General features: G+C 38.4%; 1 protein-coding gene across 1 annotated transcript in view; it reads left to right on the forward strand.

Moving 5' to 3' along the window:
* Positions 1–25319, forward strand: part of LOC119413531 (leucine-rich repeat transmembrane neuronal protein 4) — an 86835-nt gene extending 61516 nt beyond the window's left edge. Inside the window, exon 3 of the mRNA XM_037680588.1 lies at positions 24850–25319. Coding sequence (XP_037536516.1) covers positions 24850–25068 — 219 coding nt within the window. The 3' untranslated portion in view covers positions 25069–25319. The remainder of the gene's footprint in view (positions 1–24849) is intronic.
* The last annotated feature ends 2406 nt before the right edge of the window (positions 25320–27725 follow it).

The following is a 27725-nucleotide window of genomic DNA, read 5'->3' on the forward strand; positions in this document are numbered from 1 at the left end:
GGGGGGGGGGGGGGGGGGGGGGGGGGGGGGGGGGGGGGGGTTTGTTTTTTGGTTATATTACAAAATTTATCACTATCGTCAGAGTGCTCTAAAATATTACAATATTATGTTTGAGCCATATCGCCCACCCCTACTGTGCAGGTCTACTTACTATCCCAATTTACATTTGTCAGGTTATATTCTATACTGACAGGACAGGATGACCTGGGTTGGACGGGTTGCTATTTATGTAAAGGATCATTTGGTGTGCTCTGTTGTTCTGGATAAATTGATTCCTAACCAGTTTGATCTTTTTAGTTTTTAAAGTTCCGCTTTCAAACATTTTCTCTTTAACAGTAGCAAGCTGCTATCACACTCCTTCTGCTCCAGCATTCTCCCTGCTGTCCTGTAATGTGTTAGCATCCTTTACTCATTCAGAATTTGTGCTGTTGGAAGACCTAAACAGGGTTATGTTGAAATGTCTCAACTCTGTTATCCCACAAATCGACTGTAAATTTTTATTAACTAATGTCTCATCCAACATGATATGATCCCTCAAAAGCTTCTTTAATAGATTTGAGTTTAACAAATTCCCTCCATACTGTATGTACCATACTGTTGTCTTTTGTAATGATTTAAGTGATCATTGGTTTATTGTCTGTACCCACGGAGGCCAGATAATTAACTCTCCTGGGTGCATTTGTCAAAAGCAATTTCTTAAAAATTTTAATGAACAGGCTTTTCTGCATGACCTCGTAAAAGTTGATTAGAGCAAGATTGGCCTTGTCCCCACAGTGGAGGACACATGGTCATTGTTTAAACATTATTTTTGTATACTGATTGATAATCATGCTCTGATAAAATGAATACAAATAAAACATTTTAGCCCATGGCTCTCTCCTGATTTAGCAACTTTGTTGCAAAAAACAAATACTGTGTGGCGTAAAGCATGGCAGTCGGGGATGGAAAGTGATAAGAATTGCTTTTCGCCAGTTTCAAAACATAGCAACACAAGCAGTACGGCAGTTGCAGACTGCTTATTTTAAAGAACAGTTCACACAAAGTGCCTCTAATCTAGTTGTTTTGAAAACGGCAAGACAATTGGAAAATAATCCCTCGGTTTATCACTGTCTCTTATAGTAGATGTTACTGCAGTCAAGGATAAAGAATAAATTGTTAATATTTTTAATGTACATTTCACAGGTTCTGGTTGTGTTCCTGTATCTACATTGAATAGCTTGAATAGTAGCTCTTCACTTCAGAACTTTGGGAAAATGTCCTATGTATCTCCGACTCTTTCCAGTCTCAACCTGGCTTATTTGCAAAGCATGATGTGAAAAGATTTGCAAAAAGTTTATTTTCACTTAGTCACTGAGAATGAGGTCAAGAGGGAATTGCAATCTTTAGACCATAAAAACCCTGTTGGACTGGACGAGCTCCCTCCACAATTTACTAAGTTGGTGCCTCCATCTATTGCAGCACCATTGACTAGTATTGTTAACCTTTCTTTCTTAATTGCTGAAATTCCTGCTGAGTGGAAGGTGGCTACTCTTCGCCCTCCTTTTAAGGGTGGGAATCAGGCCAATGGTAACTGTTATAGGTCTATATCTATTCTACCTTGTGTGTCAAAGCTTTTTGGAAAACTGGTGAATAAGCAGCTAACTCATTATTTGGAGGTTTTAAATATTTTGTCCAGCACCCAATCTTGCTTTCATTCAGGGTATGGTTGCATTATGGCCGCTCTGAAAGTTCTCAGTGATATAGCATCTGGACTGGACTCCAAACTGTGCAGCAATATGTGGCCTTCCTGGGTGGAGTTTGCATGTTCTCTCTGTGCATGCATGGGTTTTCTCCATGTACTACGATTTCCTCCCACAGACCCAAAACATGCATGTTAAGCTGACTGGTAATTCTAAATTGTCCCTAGGTGTGAGTGAGAGAGTGAATGGTTGTTTGTCTTGTTTGTCTCTATGTGGCCCTGTGATGGACTTGAGACCTGTCCAGGGTGTCCCCCATCCCTCGCACAGTGAAGGCTGGACATGGCCACTGGCGACCCCCATGACCCAAAATGGAAGAAGTGGGTAAAACATAATGGATAGATGGCTGGATGGATGGATGGATGGATCTCACACTCTGTTAGTGAGGCCTCCATTCATTTATATGCTGTTGACACTATTTTTTATGCTTTTAGTTCTTCTCCAGATGAGATTGAGAAGTTCCTTTCATGTGATTTTTCTGAAATCCAGCAGGCCTTTAATTCATTCATTCAACCTTTATTTAAACAGATAAATCATCACATTGAGCCTCAAAGACACATTTACAAGTGAGACCTGTTTGGGCAGACAATAAAGTGGTTAAAGTGACAACATGGGTTTTGGAGACAAAAAAAATTCCTAACACGCTCTTAATCTTTGGCTGAAGATTAATAGCATGAAAATGAAAAAAACCTTGCACACAAGCACATAATGATGCCGACATTCTGCGGGGGTGGGGGGGATGCAAATTTAATGACTTAAATTTGTTCTTAAATGCTAAGTAAACTAAAATTATGTGGTTCAGTCATGGAGGAGGGACCATACCCACCTCAGTGGACTTCACATCTGTAAACTGTGATATTATAGAAGAGGTAACAGTTTATAAATATTTGTGAATTTGGATTGATGGTGCTCTGTCCTTTTCACATCATGTTAATGTTTTGTAATCTAAGGTTAAAGCGAGACTTGGTTATCTATATAGAAAGTGATCTTCATTTACTTACATTTATTGGCTGCAAAATGTGCCATTGTCAAAAAAAAACTATTCTAGCTCTGTTGGATTATGGAGACATAGTTAACAGGCATGTTGTAAGGGTGTCCTTTGTAAGCTGGACACAACTGATAAATTGTGAATAAACTCTGCTACTGGATTTGTTACAAATGCTCCTTATAGAACACATCACTGTCACTTCTATAATCTTGGTAAAATGGCCTTCCCTACATACTCGTCATGATTCAGTTCAATTCAGTTTATTTATATAGCGCCAACTCACAACATGTTGAAGTCGTCTCAGGGCACTGGACATGATATTCATTGGTTTACCCTCATTTACAAGACATTGTTGGGTTATTCACCTCCATATCAACTACTGCAATTAGCACCGGTTTCTAAATATAACACTCGATCCCCTCAGTATTTGTGGTTAACAACTTTAAAGACTAAGTCTAGCTTTGGCTCTGTGGCTTTTGCCTCTGCTGCTCCACCTGACGGGAATCTGCTTCAAAAAACTTTGGGTCTAACTCACTTGCCTCAGTTTCTACTTTTAAAAATCTTTCAAAAGTAATTCTTAAAGATACAGTACTTGCAAATGTTTTCTTGCTTAGTAATGTTGCATTTTGACTTTGACAACGAAATGTTAATGCCATTTGTGTTTTGTTAGTTTTATATTGACTATTATATTTTATTGTTTTGCCCAACTGTATTGTTTCCCTTCCTTTGACCCTACAAGTGCCTGTTGGTGCTTGCCAGGTCAGCATGTAAATAAGAATCTGTGCTTAGTATTTATTCCTGGTTATTTAATGATGAAATGATGTTGATGAGCCGCACAATGAAGATCTGGGAGAGAGTTGTGAAAGCTAGACTTACTTTGAGATGTGACTATTTGTGAGAATCAGTGTGGTTCATGCCGAAAAAGAACACCACAGATGCCATCTTTGCTTTGAGGATGCTGATGGAGAAGTACAGAGAAGGTCAGAAAGAACTCCCTTGTGTCTTTGTAGATTTAGAGAAAGCAGACGACAGGGTGTGAGGGAGGAGGTATGGTTTTGCACGAGGAAATCTGGAATTGCACTGAAGTATGTTAAACTGGTACAGGACATGTATGAGGATAGCAGGAGAGTAGTGAGATGTGCTGTAGGAATGACAGATACGTTACCCAGAAGCCTTCAGTTCACTTCCCAGAAGTCAACACTGCTTCCAACCGCTACTTTCTGCAAATGGAGGGAAAGTTTTGCAACGCAAAGTCAGAAGTTCTGTAACGATAAGTTCACAGGACTGGCAGGAAAGTATCAAATAATTCTGAACCTGAACTCGTCTTTCAAGTTGTATCTTCACTGGTGAGTAGCTGGGCTTCAGTTGATTTGGACTCAGTGTGACCCGGATCCTGGGAGCTGCAGACGGCTGTGGGGTTCAGCCTGGTTCAAGTCGTGCGGTGCTGGTCCGGACCAGGCCAGAAGTGGCGGACTAAATCCCTGGCCTTGCACACGTAGTGTCCTTCCTGGAGCAGCAGCACGTGCACATCAAGCTGGATGGGGCTTCATCATGCTGCACCGGGACTTTTTCATCTATCGGATCAGACGAAACCGAGCCGCTGTTGTTCTGCAGAGCCCTTGTAGGTAAAATTTATTAGCTACATATAAGTATGTTGTTAAAATTAAAAGCTTTATGAGTTTAGAGGACTGATTTGTGGGCTTCATCGCTGCAGGGTAGTCTGCAGAAACGAACCGTCAGAATAGAACAGAGTTGGACCGGAACAAGAGCCGCTGCTGTTATGCAGAGATAGTAAGTAAAATGTAGTAACATGTCGTTAAAATGACGTAGGTTTAAGAGTTTAAAACATTGCAAGAGTGTGGGAAGGGTTTCTAAATCCTTAATTTATACTGTATATGAATAGTAAAATAAACTGCTACTTGCTACTACTACTTGTATAAATAGTTTTGTTCCATCTGTACCACATGAGATGATAATGACAATAAAGTTTACTGTACTTGAACTTGGACTATTGTATCCCTACTTCACAGTTTTTCACTTATTGTGGGTGGCAGGGTACGGAACCCCCGTGATAAACGAGGGACTACTGTTTTATAGTTAGTGGTCTACATTCAGTGTCACGATCTTGTGTTTATTTTTTAATGTATGTCAGTGGTTACCTCCTGCTTTTATATGAGTCTGATAATAAACCACCAGAACCTTGTTACACAAGTCTTATAAATGTTCTAAACTCTCACTCCAATAAAAATCTCACTCCATTCTTAGCGCACACCTGAATACCTACCAAACGTGCACATTATGACTGATTTTTCCCAGTGTAGAGGGGTTATTATTTAAAGTAAAGGGGGTTTATCCTCACATTTCAAAATGTAGGTGCAAACATTGACCTGCATGTGCTGTAGAAAGGCTTTCATTGTTATATTGTTTTAAATACATAGTTACCAATCATAAACATAAAGCATTAGAGAACCATTCTAATTTACTTGGCTTTCTATGATTGATTAGATGAATGTGATAATATACAGAGGAGACAAATAGTTTCCTTACATGCCAAGTGAAAGGCAAATGTGATCATGAAAATAAAATAAAGAAAAGAAAAAAGTACTTGGTGAGTAATCCAGCCACAATGAAAGAGGAAGATGCCTGAGAGCTCTGGAAAGTGGAAATAAACAGCAGAGGTGGGTGTTAATTATGTATGGTTTCATTGTTAAGAGTGACCTCTTTTTTTACATGGAAGTACAATATAATTAACTCAGGTCCAAGTTTATTTTGCCTGCCTAAGGAAAAACTTTACAGCTCTTGCAAAGCTTTCAAATATAACAGATGTTTTGAACAAAACCCAGAGGTTTTTATTTTTTTTAATTTTTTCCATTCCTGTGGCTCTGGAGGAGAACTGTTCTAAACAGTGTGCCATCAAGAGCCATAAAACGACATTATTATGTTTTCCCCTAGAAATCAACGTTGGCACAGAGGAGTGTGTTTTAAATTAAACACGAGCCCTGGATTCTTTCATCCATATTTACCAAAAACTAATGATTTACATTTTATCTTACTTGTCATTTCCCCAGAAATTACATCAGTACAGCCTTTGGCTTGCCACCTAACCATATCTCTACTTGCCTCTGTCCACATTAAAACATTTAGAGTAAATAAATAAAACGATAAGGAAGTGACCACTCATTGCCCTGCGTGCTTTCTATTTAGAAAAAGTCATGAGTCATTCAAGGATTCAATGATTTTTCTTGTCATTTAAATCACATGTGGTACATGAGGTGGAATGAAACTATGTACGCAGGGTCCCAGTTACATCCAACAAAAACACAAATTGTAAAGGAAAAACAGTAGTAAGATCAGAGTCATGAAGAATATACTGCATTCACTAAACTAAGAATACACAAGACTAAAAATACACTAAGCACTAATGGTAAAAAAAAAAACAATGTGCCATAACAAGAGCAGCACGAACATGAGTCTGTGTGAGCAGATGAGGACGAATGAACACAGAAACATGAAGTAATCAGCAGCATGAGATCAGCATCATGGATAGTGAGCAGCACACATCATCAACTAAATGGCATTACAGTGATATTTTTCACAGTAATTATTCTGGTTAGAGATTCATGAGTCTAACAGCCTCAGGGTAGAAGCTGTTCCTCAGCCTGGTGGTTCTGCACTTAATGCTCCTCAACCTTCTGCCTGAGGGGAGAAGACTTTACATCATCCCAAAATACTGGTATTTGGAGTCAGAAATAATAATCATAATCATAATAATAATAATAATAATAAAGTTAGTATTACTGTCATTATTATTATTATTATTATTATTATTATTATTATTATTATTATTATTATTTATGAATAATAAACATAATAATATAATCAACCTAGTTTTTCTATTTTCATTTCCATGTAGATCATTCTATTTCGTACAGTAAAAATTATTATTTATTTATATGTCTATTTGTATCCAACAACACTACTAATTTTTTGGGTTTTGAAATTTTATTTTTCTGCATTAACCTATATAGAGTCCACAATAATAATAATTTTAAAAAAACTATTACAAAACATAGCAGTCTTCAGCTTTATGTGTGATATGTTTATTTTTCTATTAATTAACAAAAAACAAATATTAAAACTATGATAGCATCTGATTTTCAAATAAACCACAGGTACCTAAGAAGCAACATATATTTTAGATTTTTTTATTATTTTTGTTATTTTTTAGAATTGTGGTGCGTTCCAGTTGTTTTGACAGGCGGCAGCAGCACACACCATGTGAGGAGGGATGTGTGCACACGGAGGTGTGTGGGAGTGTAAAGGAAGAGAAAAGCAGTCAACAAGGGAAAATGAACCACACAGTGAATTGCACATCTTTACCTCTCATTGAATGTGAAACAACCTTCATATTTCTTTTCCTCCACATCCAGGTTACTGGTGTGTACATGTATCAGAAAAGGCCACGCACGGACTTCCAAACTGCCCATCCAGTAAATAACAGTAAATCCTAGCATGCATTGCCAATATGATGAGCAGAAAATGGGATGAGCAGCATTAGGGGGAGATAAATCCCTACATCTGAAGGATTATGGTTACTTTGACAAATGTGAAATGCTTTTCACATAGAAATGTAATTACATGGTGAATATTAAAGTCAGCAAAAGATGATCTTTCTAAAATTCTAACACTCTGTGTCTTAATTTGCACAACTTTCAGGAGCCTTTCAGATGGATGTCAGTTTTCTCGTCACTTCTTCAGGGAGATGAAAACGTTGTGTTGCTCATGTTGTGTCATTTGTTTTATAATATAATGAGAACAAATTGCTTCTTTGCCTAGTAATCTGTATCTTCTATGTGTTATTTAAATATTCAGTATTAATTTGAATATTGTTTATTATTTTAATTGTTTTTGCTGGTATGTTGAAACTACCTGTGCAGATGAGGTGTCATTAAAATAAAATAAAAGTAGGGTTATGGTTAGAAGATAAAAAAAGAAGGGAGAACATCCATCCATCATCTTTATCTGCTTATTCTTTTTTGTGTTGTGGGGTCACTAATGACCATGACTAGCTATCGCTGTGTGAGAGGCTGGGCGCACCCTGGACAGGTCTCCAGTCCATCACAGGGACACATCGAGAAAAACAACCATTCACTCTCTCACTCACACCTAGGGACAATTTAGAGTTACCAATCAACCTAACATGCGTGTTTTTGGTCTGTGGGAGGAAACCGGAGTACCCGTATAAAACTGACAGAGCACAGAGAGAACATGTAAAGCCCACCCAGAAAGACCTCCGTCTGGGATTTGACCCGGCGATCTCGAGAGGCAACATCTCTACCAACTGAGCCACCCTAAAGGGAGAGCAATAAATGGATAAATGCACAGTAAAAGCAAAATGTATAATGGATATATCCATCCATCCATCCATTATCTTTACCCGCTTATTCCATTTTGGGTCACGGGGGTCGCTGGTGCCCATGTCCAGCAATCACTGTGCGAGGGACGGGGTACACCCTGGACGGGTCGCAAGTCCATCACAGGGACACATGGAGACAAACGAGACAAACAAACATTCACTCTCTCACTCACACCTAGGGACAATTTAGAGTTACCAATCAGCCTAACATGCATGTTTTTGGACTGTGGGAGGAAACCGGAGTACCCGGAGAAAACCCACGCATGCACGGAGAGAACATGCAAACTCCACCCAGAAAGGCCCCTGGACCGGGGTTTGAACCAAGGACCTTCTCGCTGAGAGGCAGCAGCTCTACCAGTTGCGCCACCGTGCTGCCATAATGGATATATAAACGTGGAAATTAAAACACTACGAAACTAAAAAATATATATCAAGCATAGAAGAAATAAAGTGTAAGAAGGTAATGTGAACTTCTCAAACCCTCTTTGGACCATTTTTCTATAGAAACGCTCACTGTAATCAGGCTCCTAAAGATAGCAGCTATAATAAGACAATACAAAACTTTGAAAGCAAGGAGTATAATAATTAATTTAGCTCTCAGGTCAGCACAGTGATCACAAACATAATTAGCCATTCTGCATTTGAGGAAAACTATGATGTTCTCTTATACAAGCACTTCTTTTCTCAGAGCCGGCATGCTGTATAACATGGAGCGCTGTGGTTGTATGGCCGTCTTTATCTGCCCAAACATTATATCATTGGATTGTGATTGTATACAATTCTTGACCAGTTTCTGTCATTTCTACAGACCTACATTACTCAGAAACACCTGGCAAGGTAACATCTTTGTTACCAATATCTGTCCCCATCACTCACACTGAGGAAAAAGTGTTTCAGTTTGCTGCTCCATTTACATGAAATAAACGTAAAATTTACTATAGCTAAGTAAGCTAATTACTTTAGATAGGTTTAAATCTATTTATAATCATCCTAAAGAAGGAAGATTCTAAAGGATATTTTTTTATTTTAGTAAATTTTACTACCTTTTTTGATCCCCAACTCTTTTACTATGTTATATATTTATGTTTTCATTGTATTCTGTCCATCATATTTTGTATCTTTATTATTATTATTATTATAACTGTGTTTATGAGCTGCTTTGGTCAAGATGCTCTAGTAAAATGCATCTTACAAGACTTTCCTGTTTAAATAAAGATTTAAATATTGTTTAATCTACTGTTTTAGGTATGTATATGAAAATATGTAAAACTGATAGACTTGTTTTATGTCTCTTTTATCACGTTTGGTATAAAAGCCCAAAATAATTTGACATTAAATGTGAACGTATAGCTCAGCAGCTGACCAATGGGGTCTTATTAGAAGGTAAGCTGGTGGAACAGATGGATCAAACGTGCTTATTTACCTGACAAACAAAACTCCAACTGGAAACTGTTCATAGTTTGTTTAATTAACTGTATCACTGTTTCAACTAAAAGTTATTTCAGTTAAAAATAAAATACTAAATTAAGATTTTGATATGAAATATATAACTTCACATAAATGTCAGCCCAGTCGCTAAGAGATGTAAGCACTGATTTAGAAAGTCATTATAGTTTTTTCTTCTTCTTCTTCTTCTTCTTTCCGACATTTAATTTGGACAAGTGTTTTCCTGGAGAAGAAAGCCGATGAATGGTGGTATATGTGTGTTGAGATAAATTAGTTTAGTATTGAAACTAAAGGAAACATATTCAAAATGACAATGACAAAGGTGATCGAGTGCTTTCAGATTTTGTGGCGTTTAGAAAAGAAACATTTATTTTAATAGTGACAGGATTTTCTACCTTTTATCTACAAAGTAGTAACTGAGGCACCATTTCTGTGTGTGTTTCAGTCTGGTGGTTAACATGTTTTATGCAAGGAAAGAAATAAGAATAATAGGATGTGGCTTCTCAGAAATAGGACGGTTACCTCACAGATTTCGACCAAAATTATGGTATATGGTATAAATGTTGCTATCAGCATGATTTGTGTGCAATTTTAATTTTTTTTATTTTGATATTTTAAACACTGCACTGACTGCTATGGCACACTATATATTTGTTAATCAGCAGCTCTGAGTGTTATCAGCCCTTTAACTGGCCATTATTAGTTGTTATCATCCCCATAAATTGCATTCAGACTATCCCTCCTGCACCTCCTAGTAGGTTTAAAGGTACGTTCTTATCGTTGATAATATGCAGCTTCGCACGCATCTAAAACTGGAAGCTTTTTTTTGTTAGCCTTATTTAACCCTTTTCCTAAACCTAACCTTACACGTGAGAGCACTGACCCTAAACTTAACCCTCTGACTCTATTATCAGCGATAAGAACATACCTTTCAACCTACTAGAAGGTACATGAGGGACAGTCTGAATGCAACTTATGGGGCTGATAACAACTAATAACGGCTATTTAATGGCTGATAACATTCGAAGTGGGTGTGTTAATTGGCATTTTAACCACAAAATATGTTTCTTTTATAAACGCTCTTGACATACTTAGAGTAATAAAGCAAAAGGAGTATAATAATAGCTTTTACTAGGGTGGAAGTTTTAAGTGAGAAATGTTTTAAAAATGGTGTACTTGTGCCAAATTTATCTAAAGTAACAAGGCAAACATGCATCCGCAGCATAATTTGACTGATCTAATTACGTTTACTTGTTATCAGCTTTGTGCCTGTGTCACTCATCATAAAATCATTTTTTAATTAATTTATGATCGGCAACGATCAGAGAAGGGGCTCCGGTGGTCATTATCATGCCGTTCAGCATCCAGGGGTGTGTTGCCTGTAGACAGAGATGATAATAGAGGGTTGTCTGTGCTCTCGTGCTGCAACATTGACCAATGAGTGAATTATCCAGCTGACAGAGAGCAGCAGCACAGCTCAGGCCGAGGATGTTGTTAATATGCCAATGAGAGCTTGTATCTTCCGTGCCCGTCTGAAGCATCCTGGCATGATGCAGCTGCCTGTCACCTAATTAGGAATCATTTAGCAGCAGCTTGACCTACATTTGCCGCACTGCAAAGGGGGACCACCTATGTGAATGCTTTCATTAGCAATCGAAAGCAAACAGCATGAAAATTAAAATTAATTGCTGTGTACCGCGTCACACAAGTGCACATCATTGTCCCTTTCCACTTCTGCAGGAAATTGCTTTGGAGGGATCGGAGGCTTTTATGGAAACTCTGGGACTTTTCTCACCAAACAGAAAATATTGAATCTGAGCCTTTCTGCCAACTGAGTCACAGCTCTCTTCTCTGAAAGAAACTGTTTCACGTGGCTCGCTTTTGTCAAGTTAAATTGAGTACCACAACATACAGTATGTAAATATAAACCTCTGATTACAAACAACACACAAACTCATTGATTACTTATTCATATTTTTGTATTTAGATCAATACAATAACACTCTAAGAAGTCTATTTATTTAAATGTTTTACATCCTGATTTCTTCCTTTTTGCTTTGAGCTGAGTAATAAAAATGACTGCGCAGCAGCTCTCCGGCATACACTGACAGGGAGTATCAAGAAGCATAGAGCAAACCTTCAGTTCACCTGCCTCTACTTTCTGTTCTGCACAATATTCTGCATGCTTTTATGTATTTTAGATCAGCGCTCCTTGGCTTTTTTGTTTTATTAATTTTAGATTTGGGTTTTGATTTTCAGGGTGAAGGGAACTCAACCCCAGGCAGACTGTGTTAGCAATATTTTATGAATCAATTTTCTTGTAAAGATGAAGTGACTCATTCAAACAAAATATATTTTCAGAATTACCAACAGCCTCACGTGCTACCAATAATCAGCCATTACTAAGTGCAGAGCCCATTTAGTGCAAACTGTAAAAATAAAAACATTCCCTCAAATATTTTCCATCCAGTTGTGTTTGCTTTTGGGTTTGTAAAACAGTGAGCATGCTTTTTTTTTTAATTATTGTGATTTTGAATATCTAATTAAACATTTAAAGATTTATATATAGGAGTTCAAAAGCTCTGAAAGTTTTGTTTAACGTGTAACTTATCTACAAGCTACTAATTAAGATCAGCTTCACTCTGAGATGGACTAACACTGTTTCATCTTCACTGAACTTCGCCTCGTTCTGTGTACAAAAACATTATTGGCTCATAGACTCTTCTAACGTGCAACATTAACTCTGAGGCCCTCCTGCAGCTGCACTCACCCTAGTCTGTTAGTCAGAATTAAGACCTCAGTAAAGATGACAAAACATTAGCAAATATGATAGATGGAGATTTATTTAATAATGGGTTAGCACAAATTTAAACTGGTTAAAATGTATTTAAAAAGTCTATTAGGTTTTTGGGACTGCAAACTGTATTTTAACCCCTGGCTGTGCACACTTCTGCCAAAGCTGTTTAGAAACGAAAGCCTTATTAAGGCTTATTAAGTTACAAGATCAATTTTCAAATGAAGGTGATCGAAGGGGCTTCTCCTTAATTCTGATTGTCTGTTTCAGCGATATATGATTATTGAAGACAGAAGAAGATGCATAATTTAATTTCTCATCAAAATATAACCAAAGATTAAACTCTGTTATCAAAGGTGGGGGTTGGTATGCATTCCTATAGGAAAAGCAAAGTCTGTTACAAAGTGGCGAGTTTAGCCTCTTTTTGGGGGTGCTCAAGCACCCCTAAATTTTAACTCAGCACCCCTGAAAAATTAAGAAACCATCATTGGGATTTTGTAAGGAAGCTTAATTCTCAAACCTTAGATTCACCAAAATATTGGACAAATTTGGAATAACTATGGAATAAATGATAATAGTTTTAAACGAGCCAGTAAAATCTATGATTTTTTATTTTGTTTGTATGAGTCAGATTCTCAACACCACCAATCCAGCAGTTTTGACAGCAACTGACCAATCAGCGACTTCAGTTTGTCCCAAAGTGAAACGGACGCTTTGTAGTCAGAAGGATTTCTGAAACTTCATCAGAAACAATGGTTAAACGTTGTCAGCTGACAACATGTAATTCAGACAGCGTTACCCTGAGCGTTTAGAGGAAGGTATACGGTTGATTCCATTTCCAAAACCTAAACTGAGTCTGGAAAAATGTAAAATTTTGATAAAGCCCTGCGACTGACCTCATGAGCAGCAGAATCCAACAGTGATGAAAAGGAGAGGTTTGGCGTTCTCCAGAAAACCAACTGGTTTAGAGCGGCATGGTATGAAGTTGTACTCCCATTAAAGAACACGGAAACAGATATCCAGTTTAGGGTTCATTTATTTGCTGTGTTTCTTTTGGCAATACACACAGTAAACCAAGAAAGTGCTCGAACGTAAAGTTCTGTCTGTGTCGGGAGAGAAAAAAAATCTAATACTAAATATACTAATATTACTAATATACTACAAATAAAAAAGCACAGCATTTTTACACACAGAGTGGTGCGTTCACAAGCGTTGGAAGAGCTATGGTGCATTGAAGAGCATAAGAATTCTGAAACTTAGAAAGAAACAAGCAGAACTTAGTCAGAGTCAGAGTTAGCCCAGTAAACAAGACAACTACACATAAACAAAATGGGCTTTCTAACAAGTAATAAACAGGAAGTACCACGTCTGTGCAAAGGTAACTGCAGGCAAATCCTCCATTTTCTGTCATAATTTCATTATATGCTTTATGGTTAAATTAAAGGTTAATGTTGAAAGTTAGTCGTGCATTGTTTTGTGTGTTTTAAATGTAAATATAGCTATGTTGCAACTTCTGGTTGCATAAGTTTAGTCTCTGTTTGTTATGATCTGTTAAAAGTAAAACTAAACTGATTTTGTAGAACATGTTTATTAGGTTGTGTAATGTAAAGCGGAGCGCTATACATCTGTAGCATCTTAGCTAGGGCATATGAATTGTGTGCCGCTAAATTAACGCTACTTCTTTTTGTGCCGAATTCTCTAAAGTTATTGAATCCAGTATGTACTTATGTAAGTAAACATAAATGTTTTAAAACCTATTAAAATACACCAGAACGCAGGAAATGGCATCTACTTTGGTCAAAAATTTCTAGGGGAGGACCCCGAGAACCCCCACTAATGTGTCCCCCACACTTTACAAATGCTTCTAATGCCAATGGCCACTGCATTGTTAAAGCCAAGAGCCATTGTCAACACTGGGGGCTAAGACCCCTATAGGGCAGATTCTAGAATCGCCCCTGCTGTTACAGTGGATGCTATAAAACTGATAAAGCATCCTTTTTACTTATTTGAAATAACTGAGGCAATGTTTTTTTTTTTAATCTTCTTGGATTTTCTAAAAGAGTGTAAACATACTTTCTAAGCATAAATATAATTTTAGCTTTTTTGTTTAGCTTAAAGCATCCAGCACACTCTGTTCCAGATCAAATGAGCTGCCGCACCAGACTCAATAGTCCTAGACAGAACTGGCTACTTAAACTAATAATTTGTTTTACCACAAGTCTGGATTTCGGTGCTTAATTTTTCCTTAAAGATAAAACAGGAGCAGCACAGTGGTGAAGTTGCTAGAGCTGCTGCCTCTCAGTGAGCAGGTCGCCCCAGTTCAAACTCCGGCCGGGGGCCTTTCTGGGTGGAGTTTGCATGTTCTCTTTGTGCATGCATGGGTTTTCTCTCACATACCAAAAACATGCATGTTAGGTTGATCTGTACCTTTAAATTGTCCCTAGGTGTGAAAAAGAGAGTGACTGGTTGTTTGTCTCATTTTGTGTCCCTGTGATGGACTGGAGACCTGGGGTGTCCCCCATCTCTCTCACAGCGACTGCTGAATATGGGCACCATTGACCCCCGGATGGATGGATGGATGGATGGATGGATGGATGGATGGATGGATGGATGGATGGATGGATGGACAAAAAACATTCAACACATTGCATCTCTCTTAATTCCTGTCTTTACTAAATTAACTTTGATTTCCTTTTGCCAATTTTCTTGCTAAAAGTTCATGAATTTATCATCTGTATTATGTTTATTGTACATAATAGTATCTATAGAAGTGTATCTATAAAAAACCAGTCCTTGTGTGTTTGTGTGTGCATGTTGTCAACACCTACCATATCATGCAGCAACCTCTACTTTAAGGTAAATGACATTTTAAGTGTGTAATGATAGAAGTCTCCACTTGAAGCTACAAACTAGTTGAGAAGTTTAACTCGTGGGGATTTAAAATCTACTGTAGATTGTTGCAGTGATTACAAACGAGCCATCTGAGAGAAAGAGAAAAGAAAAAGAGACAAAAATTAGTCATGGAATGTAATAACCAGCGGTAAAAATATACACAGCTGAAGAATTACCAGAGTATCTGAGGGAGACGTTTCTATGGGTAACAGTGTTTGTTCAGAGCTCTCAGTGAATTTTCTGTCTTGAGGCTTTCTGCAGAGTAAATAGGTCAAACTTTAGTCTAAACAGTAAAGACGAGATCAGGCTGATGCCAGACGCCCACTTCATTACTTTGGACTGGAGCCAAACATTTGCTTGAACGACAACTCACACTTATCAAATGATAACACAGCTATTTTTGCACAGCTTTTGTAATCAGGAAATTTGAATTTATTCTATATTTGTCCTCTTGGATATCATTAAACTAAATAGGAAACTAATTTCCAGAACCATTAAAGCTGGGTAAAGGTGTTGATTGTGCCACCTGCAGAATCCAGGATGGAGCGTTGGACTCTGAGCAGATCTGCTGGCAGAAATCCGAGCTGGGCGAGCCGGTGACTCACTTCTTTAAGGGCTCTGAACGTAACAGCCAGCATCCCTCCAATATACCTGATTAAACTTGAATGCTCACTCAGTCTCATAAGCCAAAAAGGCTTTTATTCTTCTCTTCTGGAGCTACGACATGAAACTGATCCTGTTTCAGTTTACTGCTGCTAAAATGGAGTCATGAAGCTCAGGAAACAGGATATTAGTTTTATTGGAGCCTATTTAAGTCTCAGTGCATTATTTAAAACACCGAGCAGTATTAATCCCAATTTAATGACTGTCATCTGCGCCAAAGGTAGTCAACGTCACACTCACAGCGAGAAATAATGGGAAATAAATGACTTTGCTTTGAGATTTTTTTTTTATCACTGGTGAACAGCCTCAACTAGAAGCACAAATAATGAACGAGAAAAGCTGCTGATATTAAGCAAAAAATGTAAAAACATTAGAAGAAAATCGAAGAAAATGTGTTAAGGTGCCGATACAGCTCTGCCTAAATTTCCAGCCTACATAAACTTTCCTTAAAGCCTAATAGCAATTTGAAACCTACTTTTGTAAAAACCTAATCTAACAAAGTGCCACTATGTTGATGTTTAAACTGTAAATGAAAGAGAAAACCACAAGAGACACTGAGTGTAAGCAGTTTTTGTGAGGTTTGGCTACACTGCAGCGATGTACTGCTACCAAAAGTCATAAGACACCATTTTCTATTGAGCCGTATGTTTCAAAGTATTTTGGTAAGTGGTTTCTTAAGCTGCAGGGGGTGTAGCAAATCAAAAATGTTGGCGTAAACAGAAGAATACCAGTTGAATGGTTTTAATGGTGCTTTAGTGCTTGGCATCCCTGATAAAAACTCATTTTAGTTGGCAAACTGAAAAACAGAACAGTTTGGCATTAAAAATGAAAAACGTTGCTGCCCTGTTTGGAAGATGGATTTTCATTTAGATGAACTTGGCACAGTGATAAAATCAGTGGCTTTATATTTACATAGTATCATGATAACTCAGACATTTTGAAACTTTACCTGCTTTGGTATTTCCTCCAGAGTTACTTCAAAAGTTTTGGCTGAAAGCGTCCTGAAGGGGCCACAGACAACTCATCCACATACACACTCTGTTCAAATACCAATTATTTCTGCTGCCTTGTGGTGTGCCCTGACAGTTTGTCGCAGCACTGAACAATGCTGAGAGATAGTGTATACCCCTTTTTCATAGCACCTCTTTGGCACGGTTCAACTTGGCTTGGTACGGTTCCAAGGATTTTTCCACTGGCAACTTTTCATGGAACCAGCCCCTTTTTCAGTACCCATTTATCTGGGGTTCCAACCGAGCCAAACTGGCATCAAAATGTGATGTCAGAACACTATCGTTCGCTGATTTGTCAGGAGGCAGAGTCACTGGCTGTTTGAGAAACTTTCCAAACAACCAGATCCGCCATTTGCCATTACTCAAACTTGGAGCAGTGGCTGGACCTATTTTTAAGATTTTAAAAACAATAATGACAACAACGTGGTGTAATGCTGAAGTCCAGGCATTTTTTGTGTTTGGTGACAGACGACAAAATTTAGAGCGAGCTAGATGGAGCTCTACCGGTCCCCCTGGTCCTCTCCACCGGAGCCTTGGAGCTCCCTCAGGTCGGGCAGGGCTTCACCTCCCCGGGTCGGAGCTTCGCCGGCCACTGGGGCTCACGCTCCAAGCCCCGGCCTCGTGGACTCCTGTGGAATCGACATTTACATACTTAACGCTCGGCTCCCTATAGCAGATTAGCATTAGCTTACTGTCACACGTCGTCTAGCTCTCATCTTTATGGCTTCTCACACTCTCCTGTACTTCTCCAGAGTCTTTCGCCTTGCTGACCGCAGACTTTTCTGGGTCTCTTCTCTTTGACGTTTGACAAAAAGCCACAGACTGAGCACAATGTTCAACAAAGCTATGAGATCCTCCATTTTTGTTGTGTATCTTTTCAGGGGCTTCTTGTAACACCTTTAGTGGTAGCTAGTAAATAGTGTAATGGAGCACTACCGCTGCCAGCTGGTAAGGCGCATTTGATTCTGGACACGCCCAATAGAACCGGTACTAAAGTATATGGAAAAGCAACATGTACTGAGCTGAACCGAGCTGAGCTGAGTCTAATCATTTCAAGCCGTCGCTATGGAAAAGGGGCATTAGTAAACTCCACAGGTGGCACATTTCATCTATTTGAACTTTAACTTGTGTGTGCTTTTGCAATAACCCTCATGAAACAAAGGCTTCCAGCTGGGCACTTGTTCCTTTTGCCTCTGAATTTTCAGAGATTTACTTTTACATTTAAAAAAAGTTCAAGTTCATTTTAGATTTGCACAGAAGTAAAAGCTGCTCGTTCATTTATTTTGGTAAATTGGCATCATGGAGTGCCAACATGAGGATGGGGCTCATTATTTGCTGCTCTGTAATTGCAATGACACGTCATTCTGCAAAATGCTGCAGCGGGCAATCAGTCAAACACATTCTACATAGATTACATGAGCGCTAACAAGCGGGCAGTGTTTTAGTGCCTGATAGGCCTTCAGAGTCACAGGCTTTACTCAAACTAGACTTCATAATTGTAATTTATCTACTGACTTTATGGTGATGGGGGGACACACTGTATCACAATGCTCCTTGTTGCATTATTGGACTGCTAAAATATACAACAAAAGAAAAAATTATTCAGTAAAAGGCATTTAAAAAACTTTTACGTGTAAACTCTTTTTCATCTCAACCGCACTAACAGTTTCTATGAAAAACATTTTAAACAAAGTGTAATGAAGATTTCCAAATGATTCTGTCTTTTCTTAACTCTGTAACGCACCCATGTTGTCAAATTCATACAACAAATTAAGGGTCATGCATTCTTTTAAGCAATGCATATTAAGATCATCATTTGTTGAGATGTGACTGAGTTGCAGCCAGTTTGGTCAAACCATTAAAATAATGTTATGCACAATCTTAAGTAATATTTTTGACACGCTGCACTCGAAGAATGGGTTGTGAATGACTCTCGGTTATGACCAGATCAAATTTTAACTCAATTTGTTTGAAATTGACAGTTATAGCATTTTTGTGTTAGCTAAGTTCAATAAGCTGTGACAAACTTTTTATCTACGTTGTTTCCAATGGTTGATAAGTTGTACATGTGCATCCACTAATTACTTTCTAACACTTTGATTAACACTTTGACTTTGATTACAACAGTTTGTACAAATAAATGGTGTAAGATCTGACTTGTGCAATATCACTTGTGGAGTTCCTCAAGGCTCTGTACTTGGACCAAAGTTATTTATTTTATATGTGAATGACTTAGTGAATGTATCAGGACTCCTCAAATGTGTCCTTTTTGCAGATGACACCACATTTTTTTGTTTGGGTAAAGATGTAAAACGGACGTTGGAACTGATGAAGACAGAATTTGATAAAATACAAACTTGGTTTAAACTTAATAAATTATCATTAAATTTAGATAAAACTAAATACATGATATTTAGTAACAAAAAGAGAACTGTTGATGATCCATTTAAAATTGAGGGTGTTGAGATTTGTAGAGTTAATGAGATGAAATTTTTGGGTGTAATCATTGATGAACAGCTAACATGGAAAAATCACATAAATTCTGTAAGAACAAAAATATCTAAATCTATTGCAGTACTATACAAAGTCAGGGAATTATTAAATGATAAAGCTTTGTACATGTTGTATAACACAATCATTGTTCCACATTTAATCTATTGCATTGATGTTTGGGGGAAAGTGTGTAAAGCATTTACAAAACCTATTTTTATTTTACAGAAAAGAGCTGTAAGAATCATCACCAGAAAGCATTACAGTCACCCATCAAGCACATTATTTTATCAACTGAAGTTATTGAAGTTCCATGATTTAGTAGATTATAGTATTTTATCAGTTATGTATAGGGCTCAAAATAACACATTACCGTTAAATATCCAAAGAAATTTTGTTAAAAGACAAAGTTGTTACAATCTTAAGGGGATAGAGATATTTGTCAAACCAAAATTCAGAACTAGTCTGAAGGGAAGGTCTACCTCAATCCAAGGAGTTGGATTGTGGAATGGTCTAGAGAGTGATGTAAAAAATGTCAAGTCAATGTGTACATTTAAGAAAAAGATCAAAACTGAATTGTTAAAAAAGTATATATGAAGTAGCTTAGTGTGTGTTTTGTATTAGAATTAGAAAAATTAGAAAGTTATTCATTTTGTTCTGTTACTTGAAAATTATTATGTCTGAAATAATTGTTTGAAAAAAAGGGTCAGATATAATAAGATTTTTTCTTCTTTCTGCTGCCTTTCATTTTAAATTTTTTTTGTATCTTTTTATATATTGTTATGGAATTGTTTTGTACTTTTTAAAAATGAATAAACTTCATACCATACCATACCATTATAATTAATTCTACGCTTCATCAGATATTTTGCTAACACAACAAACAAATGAACTCCACCAGACAGGGTCAAAGACATAATCACACTTTTCCTTTTGAAGTGGACAATATTAATGAAGACAGGCTTTAAAGGCCTAATCTGGAGCAAGAGAGAAGTTTAAATGTTTCTGTTGTAGTTCTGCTTCTCAACAGTTATGCAAGAAAAGCTGCAGATAATCCTCCACCAGCTGTCAATGAAATAAAGAAGAACTGTGCTAAACCTTACTTGAAATCAGACACCCAACGAAATAGAAATTAAAATTTATTTCATGGCAAGCACGAGTAAAATATATGACTCCAACAATGTGAACTGCAGGCTGAGAGGCACTTTATGTAAGCTGCAGGAGGTGATGGTTCAGGCGAGGTGCTGAGGAAAAAAAACTGGCTAAAGTGTTTGAGGAGGCGTCAAAAAGAAAAAAGAAAGGAGGAGGATTATAATAGGAGTGCTGATTTTTATTATTATTTTTTATTAGCTGTTGGAGCTGAACTTGCTGAAAAGATATTGTATATTCCGTATTTATCTTCTGGTGTTTCTGTGGTTTCTGTGTTACACAAACTCAACTCAAACATATTTCTGATGTAGAAATGTTTAAATGCAGAAATATTTTTGCAGATAAATCCAGCAAAGTTCAGTCAGGTCATCTGGAAGGTTTCTTTTTTTTTGATTGTTGAGACATTTTGTCCTTCATCCAAAGGACTTCATCAATCCGAGGAGTCACAATCTAACTGAGTACCACAAGCAGCACACTCCCATAGTGAACCAACCAGTTTGCTGATGATAAGATGGTTTCTGGTGCCCGCCCTCTCCCCCGTCGACTCCTCTGAGGCAGCCATTGCCAAAGTGGTTCCAAACATGAAAGTTAAGCAACTACATAGTAACTTCAACATTGCTTAGGTGCAAAAACAGACAAAACAAACTATCATGTAAAAGTGTAATAGTTTAATATTAAATAATGTTGTTCTCTTTCACACCAGTATGACATAAAAAATAGTTTTTTTAAGCCTGAAACACAATTTTAAATGGGCTCTAGTATGATAAGCTGTTAGACCAGCCTGGAAGAAGACTTTTGTCCTTTTCTTCATACTCCATAGTCTATTACATAAGTCAAGTTTGATAAAGTACTAACTTTGATTTGACATAATATGAATTAAAAAAATGACCAGACTATTCCTCTAAGACCTGCAAGTGTATTTCTTAATATTAATACTAATAAATCATTTAAATTAATCAAATTTATCACAGATAAAACCAAAGGGATGAAGGACAAAACGCCTCGGCAAAAAAAAAAAGAAACTGTCCAGATGACCTGACTGAACATGGCTGAATTTTTACCTGGATAATTGAGCATGAACTTTAAGGGAGTAGTGGCACAAAGATTAGAGATGGTGGGCCTGTGATTGGAAGATCGCCGGTTCAACTCCCGGTACCACCAACATCAAAAATGTGGGTGGGATAGGTGAAGTGCCCACACCTGACCCCACCCTCATTTTCCCCACTCTGGGCCTTTGAGCAAGGCCCTTAACCCCCACCATCTGCTCCTCCGGGTGCCCTGGATAGCAGCTCTCTGATCCACACAGAGGACTGTGGTAGCTCTGTGGTCTGTGGTTGCATCAGGAAGGGCATCCGGCGTAAAAATAATTGCCAAGTCTTCATGCAACTTAGTTCGTTGTGGCGACCCCTAACGCAGGGAGCAGCCAAAAGAAGAAGAATTGAGCATGAACTTTGCTGCAAAGGGATGTTGTTTTCAAACAGAAAGTTGGTACCAGTAGTCCATCCTTCTATTTTGTCTACAAGTGGTGTTCCTATTGGGTTTCTCGTTTCTTACAAATACTTTGGAATCTTGGTCGATGCACATCTTTTTTAAGCCTCATGGCGAAAACCTGATAAAGAAATTGAAATAAAATTGAGTTTCTTTTTCAGAAATAGATCCTGTCTAACTCTGAACGCTAGGAAACGTCTTGTAACTTAAAACATTCCTCCCCTCCATTGACTACGGTGACATTATTTATATGAATGCTCCTGCAAGCACCTTGCAGATGTTAGATAACACGGCGCTCTAAGATTCGTAACTGTGACAAGGTTCTGGATTTAGGATTTGTACAAGACGCTGGACAACAAGAATGGTTCAAAAGTTTATTGTAACACAGATGCTGGTGGAGGTCTGAGTCCAGTGGTGGAACCAATCTGCAGAGATAGGACAGTTAGGGGACTGAGCCTTTCAGTGAATGAAGCAATGAACAGGATGACAGTCACTAACCTTCTCAAGCAGGAGAGGTGGGGGTCACCAATAGAGTTGGGCAAGATTATGTCACCACCACTGGGTGCTGCGTAACTGCAGAGCAGAGCAGAGCAGAGCAGAGCTGAGTAGAGCTGAGTAGAGCGTGTTTAGGAGGTTAATCCAACAACGAGGTCCAGGAGTAGAGGTGGGGGTCATACATGGGAGATTAGAAATCTAGATACAAATCCTTGGGGTAATCCGTGAGTTGAGATCGTAAATCCAGAAGGAGTAGTCAGTAACAAGATCAGAGAGGCAAAGCAAGATCAGACAGGGAGCAAGAAGATCAGGGGTTCCAAAGGGCAGGTGTGAGGCCAAGACAAGAAAAGAAAACAAGACTTTGATCATGACGCTGGACATCTTCTACCATGAGGGGTTTGATAATCTGGCAGGGTGGAGAGGTAAGAGGAGTCTTTAAATAAGGACCAGAACAAATGGAGATTCAGACTGATGAGCTGAAATGCAGAGTGACAGAGCAGGAGATCATGTCATGAAGATGCAGAAACATGGCAAACTGGTTGTAACTACCACACCCGTCACTGCACTCTGTACTCATAGTCATCATTAACTTCATGCAGACTCTCACACTGGAACATTTTCATCTTTCAATCACTCCTTGGTCTGCTGCCTTCATTTATCTCCTCCTGCATGTCACATCGTCAGTGCAGCTACAGCGTGCACTCTCAGGCCATCATTATTATTATTTTTTAAACCTTTATTTACCAGGAAGAAATCCATTGAGATTATTAATGTATTTTACAAGGATGTCCTGGACAAAATGAAAATACAGCAACACAGTTACTTGCAGTGTCCCCTCAGTGTGGACTGTACTTGGCAAAAAGTCATTTTCTTACTCAGCTGCTGTGACTTGGAACACCTTGCAAGAAATCTGAAGCTGTCGAGTTTGATCTCACTAAGGGATTTAAACTACACTTCAGTTCAATGCAAAAATCAATGCAGACATGTTCCTGTTTTGATTATTTTACCTGTTCTGCCAACTGCTGCACAGGCAGAAGAAGGTTATTGCTTCATCTACCATAATTTATAAAAACCTTTCTGCTCACGTGTTTGATTTATTATTTTTTTGTTGTTGTTGCAATAATTGAAGAAACAAGTCCACAGTGTAGCTTTTCCCTGGACAATCTGCACCTGAAGGTTCCACATGTAAGCCTACCATCTTTGCTTAGCTGATTGTGCATTTGAGGATTGTTGTATATAAATCTTCATTACGTCTTCTCAAGTAGTGTGCAGAGTTCAGCAGTTGAACAAGACAAACATGTTTTCAACTAATCTTTTTATGAAAAAGAAGAATAAACTGAGTCATATTTCCTAAAAGAAGAATGTAACCTTTAAATCAATGGGGCTTTAAATGTAAGGCTCTGAACTGTGACAGCACTGGGAAATATGACAAATCCGATGAAGAGGAAACTGAAAAGCCATTTCCAGATCAAATCAACTTTACATAAAGCCTCTGTGATCCAATAAAACCAGTAAGCACAACAGATAGTTTTTCACAAAAAATGTCCCACAAGTACTTAAAATATGTTGTTTCATCCTTCTTAAGAAAAGATTAGTATATCTGATGAACATCTGGAATTTGTCAGATAAAACAAAAACCTTTCACTGTGTGCAGTTGCAGGACTCAGTATTCAGGCTGACAAGTTGAATAATGTGCATTAAAATGCTGCTTATGGGTGTTCTATTATGTATGAAAATATTTTTCCATCATGTTGCTTTGTGCATTTCCAGTTGTACGAGTGCATTCATATTTCGTGTGAAAGCATTAATATAACAGTGTATTATTATCATTATTACACAAGGATGTGATGCATCTTTTTTCTGTTTAATTGACATAATTCAGACCACACTGGCACATAAAACGAACATGGGTCTTTGAATCAGCGAAGTGCTTGTAATGTAATAAGCACTCTCTTCTAAATGAAGTCTTGACTCCATTTAAAAGAGGGCAGAAAATATGTGTGCACTCTTGCTTAAGGCTTTCATCTTGCATATAAATCACTCCAGCTCGAAGTGGGTGTTTGAGCGGCACAGATTTCAGGTCTTGGGGCGCAACGCTGTTTCACCGGCCAAGTCTCAGTTAATGACAGAGTTCTGCCTTGACAGCATGATGTAAATTAAGCCAATTCTTAATATTCTGAGAGCTGATAAATGTTGGCATGGAGGCTTTTCTGGCTGTTTTAAAGCCTTATATGTAACTCGTTTTTCTCCCCTTTCTATTTTCTGTGTTCTGTTCTGTCTAGATACCACGACAGCTGAACCCCCTGACTCTGTACAGGTATGAGCAGTCGGTTCTGGACAACTGCCATGCTCACCTGTCGCTGCACCACAATGCGGGCAAGGAGCCCTTCACTTGGATGCTAGGAGGTTCATGGCCAGCCTTGTATCACCCAGGCCTAATGGCTGCTGTCCCCGCTGAGCCTGTGCTGCCTTGCCCCCAGACTCACTCCCACCACCGGTGAGCCGTGTACAACGCTGAGGCTCCGTCTGCAAACTCCTGTATTCCTGCAACACAGAATCTCTGAACTGTTCGAAGGAAATAAGAGGTTGTATGGGAGGACACTGGAACTGGTAAAAATGCGGAGGAGACAGCTAATCTACTGCAGAGTATTCTGAACGCAGGGAACTATTTTTCAGTGAAAATAAAGGGGTGCAGCAGCATTAATTAGAGAGATGTTCACCTACTCGACCCAAAACGTCCTCAATTAGTAAAGCAGGCTGTAAAACAGACTTCCCTCAATCTAACTTCCTCTCCAAGAGTATTAAAGATAATAATTTAATAATTTTTTTAATCCTATTAAACACTTTTTCTTGACTTCCCATAAGCTGAGCACCTTTCTGCCATGCAGGTGAAGTAATGAAATGATTAATGCTCTAAACAGAGCAGGGACACATCCTGATAAACAGGCGAGTAGCAGAACAAATGAAAGGGTGGCTAAAAGCTCAGTTTCTCTGCTGCAGAGGTCTCTCTCTGGCTCACAGTATTTTTCATTTGGAGAAATAAGACACTCAGATGAAATTACCTGAACTTGGACAAGCAAGTCAGAATATAGCAGACAGTAAACGCCATACAAATGTACAGCCGTCCCAAATTACTGCTAGTAACTGTAATTTTTCTGCAGAGAAAAGTTGGTCACATTTTGAGTTAGTCTATCAGAAATTGGAAAAGCAGAAAGCTGCGCTGCAACACATTGGTATTTACTTTTCATCTCTCAATGGAATTACTCTTGTGGTTAATTGGTTTTGATTTCATTATGCATCATTAAACCAATAATCTGACTGTACACTCATATAGCTACATGTGTGCTTTTTACAAGATGTTACATTATTCTATATGGTGAATAAACTGTGATGAATGACCAGTAACGATATCATTCATCAAGATCCGTGGGATCCAAGCAAGCAACTGTCTGCTGTATTTAGACAACTGAGTAGGTGGATGAAACTATGGAGCAATGTGCTGAAGGCGAGACTGTTTAACAACAAGATGTCTTGTTTTCGCATTAGCAACTGACCCCGAAGATAACTTTCACTTGCTGTTCTTCTCCTTTTGTGACTGTGTGTGACCATTATCTGATGTAATAAAGTACACTGGACTCTCTGAACTTTTATATTGTTTCCGGGGACAGAAAACTTCAAATCTATAGATAGCAGTTCCACATTCTTCAGACACATACAGTACAACGGACTGAAATAATGATGGGAGCTAAATGTTATATGATGTTTTTTAGTTGTTTATAAACCATGCACACTGGAGCTAAAGTCAAAAAGTTGGAATAAACTGTCTTCATCTAATGTTGAATGTGCATTATTACTTGGTATACAATGATAAATGTATTCAAGACAGCAATTCTACCATTTACAACAGTGACCCAGTATTACTCAGGCTGTTTATGAAAAATGGGGATATTAACCATGATAAAAAAAAAAAAAACTGCAATGCAATACATTGGACAAGTTTTAAAAATATATACTGAGTAGAGGAACAATCTGGGGTGGCATGACAAAACAGTAGCAATTAGTAGGTGATTTGATCTCCTCACATCAAGAAGGTCCTGGGTTTTCATCTAAACTGGGATCTTTTTTGTGTGGTTTGCCTGTTCAGCTTGTGAATACTAAGGTTTTCTCTTGATACCATTTCTTTCCACAGTCCAGAAACACTTGTTAGTATGCAATTAAGAGTTTGGTAACACTAAACTGTCCCTATTGTGAGTGGTTTACTGTCTCATCTGTTTCTATGTGGTCCTGTGATGGACTGGTGACCTGTCCAGGTGGTACCCAGCCTCACACCAATGACCACTGAAGAGAGGCACCGAGCTCTGCAGCCCTAATTCAATTCAATTCAAAAATACTTTATTAATCCCAAAGGGAAATTATTTGTTGTTGTAACTTGATATCCTCGTTTCATTAAGAGATGTTACAGATGCTGATGGCTGTAGGCAGGAAGGATCTCTTGTAAAGGTCCATCCCACAGTGGAGCCTAAGAAACTGGCTGCAGATGCCGTCTGATCCATCTTCCCAGACTGGGCTGGCCTCTCGCTTCCCCCGGGCTGTAGGACCGCATGAATGCCGGGCAGAACTCCTCCCAGAGCGATGGCCACTCCTCCCAGCAGTCTGCCGAGCTCCTTGTCGCTGCGGACAGACAACTGTAGGTGCTGAGGGACGATCCTGTCCTTCCGCTGTCATGAGCCGTGTTTCCTGCTAGTTCCAGGATCTCAGTGGTCAGGCACTCGAGCACAGCTGGCAGGTAGATGAGAATGCATCCACAGAACATCCTTTTCAACTCTTTTGAAATTTGGGGCTGTAGTTGAGATATTATTTGAGCTTTTGAGATGTTAATCAGCTGCTGTTGGTTGTAGAAAACTGCTTTGTTGCCGTGGTTACGCATCATAACAAATGTCCAAAACTAAAAAAGTTTCAGTAAAAATCCTTCCAGCTGCACAGCATCTGATACCAGAGGAAACAATCATCCAAAAAATATGATTACATCCAGAAAAACAGGAATTAAAGTTTCCAAAAGCAAAATCTCAGAATGAAAGTAACAGAGCTGCTCCAACATGCAGCCACCTTGAGCGGCGCAATTCTAGAAATAACTGGGTAAAGAAGATGGATGGATGGA

Source organism: Nematolebias whitei, chromosome 8 (genome assembly GCF_014905685.2).
Source record: "Nematolebias whitei isolate Nwh7 chromosome 8, NemWhi1, whole genome shotgun sequence".
In the NCBI taxonomy this organism is placed as follows: Eukaryota; Metazoa; Chordata; class Actinopteri; order Cyprinodontiformes; family Rivulidae; genus Nematolebias; species Nematolebias whitei.